The 9,535-nt window shown below is 47.3% G+C and overlaps 1 protein-coding gene across 1 annotated transcript in view; it reads right to left on the bottom strand.

Annotated features, from left to right (window-relative positions):
• Elovl6 (ELOVL fatty acid elongase 6) overlaps positions 1–9,098 on the bottom strand; it is a 107,164-nt gene extending 98,066 nt beyond the window's left edge. Inside the window, exons 1-2 of the mRNA XM_031375472.1 lie at positions 8,987–9,098; positions 8,714–8,834 (exon numbers count right to left, since the gene is read on the bottom strand). Coding sequence (XP_031231332.1) covers positions 8,714–8,802 — 89 coding nt within the window. The 5' untranslated portion in view covers positions 8,803–8,834; positions 8,987–9,098. The remainder of the gene's footprint in view (positions 1–8,713; positions 8,835–8,986) is intronic.
• Positions 9,099–9,535: the final 437 nt, after the last annotated feature.

The raw sequence follows: 9,535 nt of genomic DNA, 5'->3' as shown, positions 1-9,535 counted from the left end.
TGTGTTTCCTATAACAAGTACTTTTGTTGCTTTAGAACTGGGAAAGTTTCAAAAGCAAAATTAAAGTGTTTTTAAGCATCCACACTGTAGAAAGCAGAGTAATGCCCAGGCTGTGTGTGTGCTTCCTTCAGCAGAACAGACGGTCACCAGCAACTAAAACCTGTGACAGGAAAGCATGGCCGCTAACATCCCCTGGAGGATCTAGAACCATGCTCAGTGCAAGAGGCAGACATCACAAAGAAACAGAGAGCATGGTGAAGACCAGAGCTTAAGAGATGTCGACGTCCTATAATTCAAATATCATTAAAGGTGCTAAAACTCAAGAACCAGCTAAGAGTCGCAAGGAAGACATGCGGTGGCTAAAGTATTTACATGGCTTTAGGGTCACTGTACCCAGTAAGACTAACAAGGGCTTTCTACAGTTATTCTGGCTCTAAGTGTCTGGGATCCCCTTTAAAGCAAATTAAGAGAAGACATACTTGCAGACCACTGACTAAAACCCCTGGAATGTTTGGGGGCAGCTACCTTTTCACATGTATTGTTGTACTGACTGGATACTTATTAATATTTAAGCAGTAGGATGATTGGCCCTGTGACTCCCTCCCCCATTCAAGCCTTCGGTAGGCCGAAAGCCTGTTTTTCCACTCTGACGGGCAAGTCACACACAGTGCCTGCTTTCTTCTGTATAAGGCATTTGGTAAAATATAAATAAATAAATAATATGGTATGAGTTGGGTGCGGGGATTAATCATTGCTCTTAAAATCTCTGAAAAGAGAAGTTGTAGCCAGGCAGTGGTGGCGCATGCCTCTAATCCCAGCACTTGGGAGGCAGAGGCAGGCGGATTTCTGAGTGGGAGGCCAGCCTGGTCTCCAGCCAAGGCCAAAAGAAAGAAACGTTGTAATCAGTAAGTAACCCGGCTGTAAGAGGTTATTACCATCCTTCCACAGAAAGGAAGGAAATCTATTCTACCTTCCCTGCATCCTTAATTCTATATCCGAATGTCATCAAGTTGAGACGAAATTCCTTAAGTTGATGTGAGAGGTACTTTTCCTTGAAAAAGGCCTTCTGTTGACGTTCCTCTGTATTTAAGTTACCAAGGGGCTTGGACAAAGTCTCCAGAGAGGATTTTTCCTTTATGTTTTGGGGACAAATCTTTTCACCAGCTTTGTTTTCACTATGCCTCCCAAAACAAGACCCTGAAATTCCAACTTCAAAGCATTCATTTCCAGTGACTGAACTTCACCTGAGAGTCCCTTACCCCAGTGAGTCTCAGCTGAGGCCTTTCATGCCTGTACAGAAGCTAAACAACCTGGCCCAAGAGACAGAAAACAATGAACGGAAAACCTTGAGGATTTTAATAATCATTAACAACTAAAACAAAACAACAAGACACCCCAGTAATAACTGGGTGAAATATTAGGATGAACAGCCAAGCTTTACAGTCTTAATACTTTCTAAAACCATGGCACTTGCCTTTCGTTGTTTCTCTGTTTGCTTTGAAATTGTCTCACCATGAACCTTGGTAGGCCTGGAACTCATGGAGACCAGGCTGGCCTCAAACTCGCAGAGATCCACCTGACTCAGCCTCTCCAGTGCTAGATTTACATGAGTGCCTGAGCTAGCTTTTTATTTTCCATGACATTGTAAATTTTATTAAGATACTGAAAGTAAGATACTTACTGAAACTTTGAGCAAAGTCTGTTTTAGCTCAGAAAGTTCTTGTAGAAAATTAAAAAAACAAAACAAACAAAAAAAAAAGGGTATCAAATCTTCATTATTTCTGAAGTCACATTTAGCATATGCTATGTACATGTGTAATCATTAGCATATAGAGCCTCCTAACAAAGACAAATGTCAGGACTTGCTAAAAGTTCACAATGCTCTCGAACTCCAGCTCCAGCGGATCCAGAGACTCCTGTCTTCCATGGCCACGTGTACATACCTGATGCACATACAGACAGGCAGGCACACACATATAAACACATAAGTAAAAATGAACGAGTCTTAAAGAAATATCTCAAGGGGCTAGAGAGAGGCTCAATGATGAAGAAGAGCCCTGGTTGTTCTTCCTGAGGACCCAGCAGCCACAAAGTGGCTCACAACCATTTACAACTCCCGTTCCAGGGGATCTGATGTCCTTCTGATCCTCGAGGGTGCCAGACACATGGTACACACTCACTCAGGTATATACGCATATATGCATGAAAAGCCGGACGTGGTGGCGCATGCCTTCAATCCCAGCACTTGGGAGGCAGAAGCAGGCGGATTTCTGAGTTCGAGGCCCGTCTGGTCTACAGAGTGAGTTCCAGGACAGCCAGAGTTACACAGAGAAACCCTGTCTCGAAAAAAACAAAAACAAAAACAAAAACAAAAAACACCAAAAACAACAAAAAAAATTTTTTAAAGAATAGTTTAAGAAAATGGTGTATTTCACTTAAAGTGTGATCATAATTCTCAAGTATGATATGCATGTCAATGATAGATTCCCTGCAACATTGCAATTAACTTCCACACAACTTCAGAAAGAATAACCTAAAGCTTTGAAAACAAGAGGACGAAACCATCTGAAAGCCACAAGTGACTGTCCATCAGTCTGCTAATCAGCATGCATAATTTACCTCGGCAACTGACCTAATACATCTCTGCACAGCTGGCTTAGCTGCTTTACTGGTTGGTTCCCCCCTTGTGTTCAAAGTAAAGCCTTAAATGTCAAACGTTAACATTAAGCGGATGACCAGTCAAACCAAAGGTTTCCTAAAAGGACTGGTTGTTCCGATACACAAGGAATAAAGAACCAGGAAACCAACCAGCTGGGGGAAGGGGTTCACACCTGTAACTTGAGCACAGAGGCAGCAAGTTCCAGATGAGCTTGGCTTTTAGCATACCCAACCCGTCTTAAAAACAAGACAAAATCTTGAAGACTAAAAATCACCAATGCTCAACACGGAAATGTAGAAACAAAGCCTGAAATGCACAGACTTCCACTTAGACGATTTCTCGTGGCCCGTGCCTTCGGATGCTCTACGAAAGATTTACCAAATTCCTAGTCTCTGACCCTATGGCAAGATGTTTTTAAAAGGTTTTGTTTATTTGTAAGATGCATTACTGGAGAGTAAATATAGGAAGAAGCGCCTTAAAAGGACTCATCTGAATCATATGCAAATGTTACATATCAGCACCAGCCTTTTACATAGTAGGCAAAGGAACAAAGTCCGGACCAAAGATGGCTTCCGGCAGATTCCACAAGGTTGTCCTCATGAATCATGAGTAACTCTTCTAAGTAAATGTCTGAGTTTACCTAACGAAGACGATGCCGGGGAAACAACTGGGAGCTGGCAGATCCGACTGCAGGGATAAGCAAAGGGGAAGTCGAGGCAGGCCTGACTCCTATTAATAAAGCGCAGCACAGCTCAGGGACTGTCCATACGCGAAAGATGAAGGGAATCACCAAGGCAAGTGACTTTGGAAAACCAATTTCATAAAATGCTTGGACCTAACTTCATCGAGGTCACTGAACAGGATGGGTGCTTGATTTGCTGTAACGTCAATCCATTCTTCATTTTACTTTGCTGGCTAAGTGGGTGGGTTACTTTTTCCTACGTTTAAATGTCTTCTTCCTTCCTGTACTTTTTCCAATTTCTTGGGTTGAGTCTTCTTACAAGGAAACATATAAAGTGACTGTTGGATGCAAAGTCGGTTGACTTCGGCGTTAAAATTCTAATGTGTACCCGTGACACCTTCATAATCAGCATGGGAAGGCAACCAAAATTTCAAAAAAAAAAAAAAAAACTACCAATATAACAAAAAAGTCTTATGCAAAAAGCAAACAAACAAAACCAGCAAAAAAAAAAAAAACAACTTTGCTCCTCCTCCATATACTAACTAACACAAACATATAGGTAGGTTAAAAGGTAATAAAGTAATCTGCATTAAGCTAGCTTTCATCCCTAGGACTCTGAACAGGAAAGACATATGAATACTGGAAAGATACTTGGAAGTTCGAGTCAGTCTAAGTTCCCACATAGCCTTTTTTTTTTTAAGAGACAGGGTTTCTCTGTGTAGCCCTGGCTGTCCTGGAACTCACTCTGTAGACCAGACTGGCCTCGAGAAATCAGCCTGTCTCTGCCTCCCAGGTGCTAGGATTAAAGGCGTGCGCCACCACTGCCAGGCTCCCACATAGCTTTTTATCACTCCTTATATTACGACAAGAACCTTGATTTCCTTCTCTAAGATACAGAGTCTTAATCTCTCTTAACATATATGGCATCTGTATTCACTAGAAGGGCTGTCAGTTCCTTAAACTCCCTCAGTCCTGTTGCTAGCTCAAGGTCTGATTCTCCAAAATAAGTGACAGCTACATACAGAATTCAATAGGAACACTGTATTGTCTTCACAGCCAACCACATTTCAGGTAATGTTAATAATCACCCGGTAAAATTCTAGACCATTCTATACCGTGACATGGATTCTACGGTTTCCCAGCACGTTCCTCAGGTGCACACAGCCAAGTTACATGGAAAAAATCCTGCAGCAATTCAGAATTGTTCTCCCTACAGGAAAAACAGCGTAAGTCTATCCATTTGAAAAAAAAAAAAACGTATACTGCTGACACGGGTTTATAATGCTTTTTAAAACTTCATACAGAAGAATGTAGAGACACGATGCAACTCCTTTTGAAGTCCATTTTCCCCCTTCAGTAAAAATAAATTTGTGAGTTAAAAATGTTTCCTCTGTTGGGTGGTATTCACTCTAAAAGTTGTCTCTTAACCCTAGAATACAGAACACAAATGTGAAAGACAACAACAACAAAAAGCCTTCTAGAAGTCACCACAGGAGAGGAGAAAGTCAGAAAAGTCTACAAAGCACTCAGAGCTGCATGTGTGGAGGATGCCAGGAGGGGGGGAGGGTTTTGTGAGATTCTAGGCAAGCCCTCTGATGACGTCACCCCACATACACAATGTTACAGCAGTCAGCACAGGCCTCCTGCTTTCCTATTGGTGAAGAGCGTGTCAGCCGACATCAGAAGATAATCATCATTGGCCAGGCAATTACAACCGGAGCAACTAGCATCCACAGTCTTTAGCACAAACCTGGCAGGCGGCTGGAGGCACAGCCTGCTTCTCCTTCTCAATGAATGTTATGTCTCCTTTCCAGCCTTTCCGATGGCTGGCTGACTTTGCTCCCTCCCTCGCGAGCAGCATTTACCGATCGAGTCAGCTGTTAGTGAGCGCAAGCCACGGCCAGCCAGGTCATAAAAGAACAAAATGTCTACATGGATGCTTTAATAGCACCCATTCAAGGGCCTTCCAGTCTAAAACTGGATGGAACTCAGCAACGTTATTGGGAGCTAAAAGGCAGGCATTTTTATGCCTCTACCTCATGTTAGAAACTGCACCAGATAATATTAACCAGGTTATTTTTAACTGGGAAGCAGTTTCAAGAAAAATCAATCACACAGGGTGATTTTCCAAGGGAATACCTACTTACTACTTTGCAGTCAAAATTGTCATTGCAGTCTATTCTACTGTGAAACTATTTGCTACAAAAATAAAGTCTACAATATTTCATATCTAGGCCATTGAGTATCAGGTTAAACAATGAAAGCAGCTATAAACTTCATGAAGCTGTTTGTTGGCTCAGCCTAGCCGGCTGAGTTTGCACATAGACTACTGAGAGACCTGGGGCCCTTATTCCATGAATGAATGCTAAGGTAACTAAGGTAAGAAGGTATTACAGGATTGGTTTCTCCAACTCCTTATTTTGAGTCCTCCTAATTGAGGCTAGTTACCACTATATACAGACTGCTGTAATGCAAGGCACCGTTCCTGGCTTCCCCCTACCCCGACCCCAACCCCAGCAGCAGCCGTCAGACGCCCTGGCAACTCCCCTCACTAGAGACTTGTTCTCATTAGCAGCTTTGTTTAGATTAGGTCTATGAGATTTTTTAAAAGAACAGTTACAAATAAGTTCTCAAAAGACAGGGCACAGGCTGGTCTACACGCATTTCTTCCAGAAGCCATTTCAAACCATTCTAAGTGACTAGGTCAGGTGAAGATGAGACTTCACGGTTTTCAAGGCCCTCGACTGGGGGGTGGGGGGGGGGGATATATATACACCTTTATGATGGGTATTCCCTTCTAATGACAACATGAGAAGAGAACCTTCATTCTGATGAAGACATTTTGGTGGTTGGGGTTTGTCTAGGGAGAGCAGGTACAAAAGTTGTAAAATCAGGCTGTGAGGGAACTAGAATCGAGAAGTAGAAAGGGAAAGCGGCTAGGGTCAGCAAGGAAGGGCTAGGCCTTTACCACTGTAATAAGCAACCCAAAAGTATAAAGGCAAAGATCAAAAGACAGGAAGAACGTACATTCTACAATGTGACTAGAATAGCGCTCAAAAGGCAAGCCAAGCATGCTGAACTCCAAGCATGGATATGTGCAGGTAGTGTTGGCGGCAAAACGAGCGTTTTAATCGCTGGACTTTGCAAGCATGTGACATGTACAAAGTATGCTGCGAAGTGCTTTGCGAAATCAAGATGGGGAAAAAAAAAGACTAGAACCTTGCCCACATCAGCCCACCATGGACTAGGAGCCACAGGCACATGTAAATATCCACCTTTAAAATAAGAGTTAAAAATAAGAAATAAGCAAAATAAGACGAGAGATAGGAAAATACATTTCCAGGAAAAACAAAAGCACTGTTCAAAAGCTCCTAAGTAGTGGTCAATGAGTACCAAGAGAAAAGAAATTAGTGTATTTGGGATATTTTCAGTCCCACGAGGACCATGGACCTGTCTAGTTCTGACAGACTTGTCACTTAACTGAGTGTCTGGAGAAAGAGGCGGGAAATGGTCCTGGGAACAGGCACAGAAAGTAACCTTAGGGGAGGAAAAAAGGGGGACAACAGAGACTGTAAGCACCCAGGCTGGTGCTGCAGCGGAGGGCGGACAGTGAGCGCCATGCGCCTGCAGAAGCTGGGAAAGCCTGCTCCGGAATGGCAGGCCTAACCGGGATGCAGCAAAGCTAGAGACAGCATGTTAGGAAACGCGAGCTACTGGAGGTGGAAGGCAGGAGGGCAGGCTAGAGCTCTGCAAGGGACGGTGACAAATGGCTTCAGAGAAGATCGGAGCCCCAGGTTGGCAGGCTGAGCTCCGGTCACCGCCCCCCCAAACCCCTAGCGGGAGGAAGTGCACCTCTAGGACCCCTGAAAGCCAGCCCGAGGGGGCTGGGCTTCCTGCAGCGCTCGGGCCTCCCTATGGCCGCCCCCTTACGGGGCGATCCAGACTCCCCGAGGGTGCAATCGCGCTCCTGACCCAGGCCAGCGCCCTCGGTGTCCAGGAGGACGCGGGCGATCGCACCAAGCTGGCTCTAGGGCTAGGGGCCTCAGGCAGGTAGTCGCCAGGCCGCAGCCCAAACTCGCGCGCCCCGGAGCCTCGGCTCCGCCCGACCGCGGCCGTAAACCGCCCAAGGGCCCAACTCGCAAGCTGAAGGCCAAGGGTGGGCGAGCGCCCCGGGCGGGAAAGGGCGAGCAAGCCCGGGCCCCGGCAGGGGAAGGCAAACTGCCGGCCTCCGCCGCCCGCGATCCCCGGCGGCTGCCACCACCCGCCCCAACCCGGGAGCGCCGGCATCTCCGGTTTCCCATTGATGAATGGAGGGAGGAGGGAAGGCAGGTCTGGAGCGCCCTCGCACGCGGCAGCGGAACCACCCCGGGCCCGGAAGCCCCCCGAGGGCCGGCCGCTGCGCAGAGGGGGTCGGGTGGGGGTGGGGAGATCGTGGGGCTCGCACTAAACCGGAGGGAAACATCTCCACCACAGCACAGTCTACGGGAAGGAGGGAGCTCCCTTCTTAAATATTGCAAGGTGACACCGGATCGCCTCCCACACAGGGATTTTTCTAAAGACCGACCGGAGGAACTCAGTAAACAAGCTGTTTTCCCGGATTCGAAGTTCTGGGGAAAGACCTCCAAGACTGCCCTGGCAGGAGCGACCCTTCTAGTACCTAAACTGCCGCTCCGCACTGAGAAGCGTGTCCAAAAGGCGTTTCCTTTACACAGAAACTTAATAATGGCGTGGCTCCACTTGCTCGGGTTCATTCATTTTTATTGCAGTTTTCATTGTCCCCCCTCCTCCCCGATGTCTTTATGAAGCCGGAAAGTAATCTGAGTGGGGAAGGGGTCCTGGACCCTGGGCATCTCCGGCTGGAGGCGGCAGTCAAGGGAGGGCAGTAAAGTGGAAGAACTACAAGGAGAAAGGAAGGACACGAGGGATGGGGAGAGGGAAAGGACCAGAGTGAGGCGGGCTGAAGAGGGTTAAAGGGAGCGGAGACCGGGTCCTCCCTCCACTGCTTTGCACGCTCCAGTTGCGGGAGGCCAAGCAGAACCCCCAAATCCAAGCGAAAGCATGGAGACAGCACAGGTGGGATAACTGGATTGCAACACGCCTCTGTCTCCCGTATATCATTCCAGGTACACACATTATATGTTCTACGTTATATAATCTACACAAAGATGCCCGCGTGGCCGCGGCTCACACAGGGCACCCCCAAACCGCACGCTTCCATGCAGCCTCAGAGTCTCCTGCAGACACGAGACCCTAGAACTCCGCGATCTGCTGGCTACTGCCGGCAATCCATCCATCGCTCCGCTCACGCTCAGACCGGGAATACCGACATTAATGCACTCCCGGGATCAGTATCACGCGAAAGCATCACCTACCAGTTTTCCTGCATCCATTGGATGGCTTCATTCTCGTTGAACTGCTTTTCGAATTCGTATTCTTGTAAAGTCAACACTGACATGTTCATTGGGGCTGATCTTCGGAGTCGCTACGTGTTCTCTATACAAAATAAAAAAATCTGTAAAGAGCCTTTTATTTTGAGTGCTCTCCTGTCTGCTTACCCCTCCCACCCCCCTAGGTATTGCCCCGCCGTCAATCTCCTGGCCGATCTCTCTCCCAGCCTCTCAGCTACATCCAGGGTTGAGCATTGCCTGCGCCTCCGCTCCCAGCTCCTAGCTCAGGGGCTCTCCTCCCAGCGTCCGCATCCACCGTAGGAGGAAATGAATGCCTTGCGGTCTTAGTGCCCGCACGTTTGTCCATCACGCTTTTTACTCGTCTACAGGGAAATCTCCTCCCCCTCGTGCGATCGGGAAAATTAACCCTTTGCGCGAGAGGGCGCAGAAGAGCAAGACCTCCCCTCGCCCTGGGGGACAGTTTTGTTTACAAGAGGTGGTTGGTGGACTGGGGGGAAGGGCGCCAACAGAGAGGAAGTGGCCTTGAGGTCATCCACAAGCCCATTCGCCACCTCGTGGGCCTCCCTGCCTGGCCTTTGAATGAAGTTTCAGCGTGCGAGGCGCAGCCGGGAGGCGCGTGGACCCGAAAGCTTGGCGAGTAAACAATTGGGAAATAGTAAAATCTGCCAGGTCTCTGGCATGAGAACTCCAGGCAAATGAAAGTGAGGGTCACGTCGTACGAGCTCGTTTCCTCACCCCCTCGACCCCGCAGCTGAGACCACCTCTACGGGGCAGTTTGGGCGTGGA

Source organism: Mastomys coucha, unplaced genomic scaffold (assembly GCF_008632895.1).
Source record: "Mastomys coucha isolate ucsf_1 unplaced genomic scaffold, UCSF_Mcou_1 pScaffold16, whole genome shotgun sequence".
Classification (NCBI taxonomy): Eukaryota; Metazoa; Chordata; class Mammalia; order Rodentia; family Muridae; genus Mastomys; species Mastomys coucha.
This window is presented reverse-complemented; position numbering and strand designations above follow the sequence as displayed.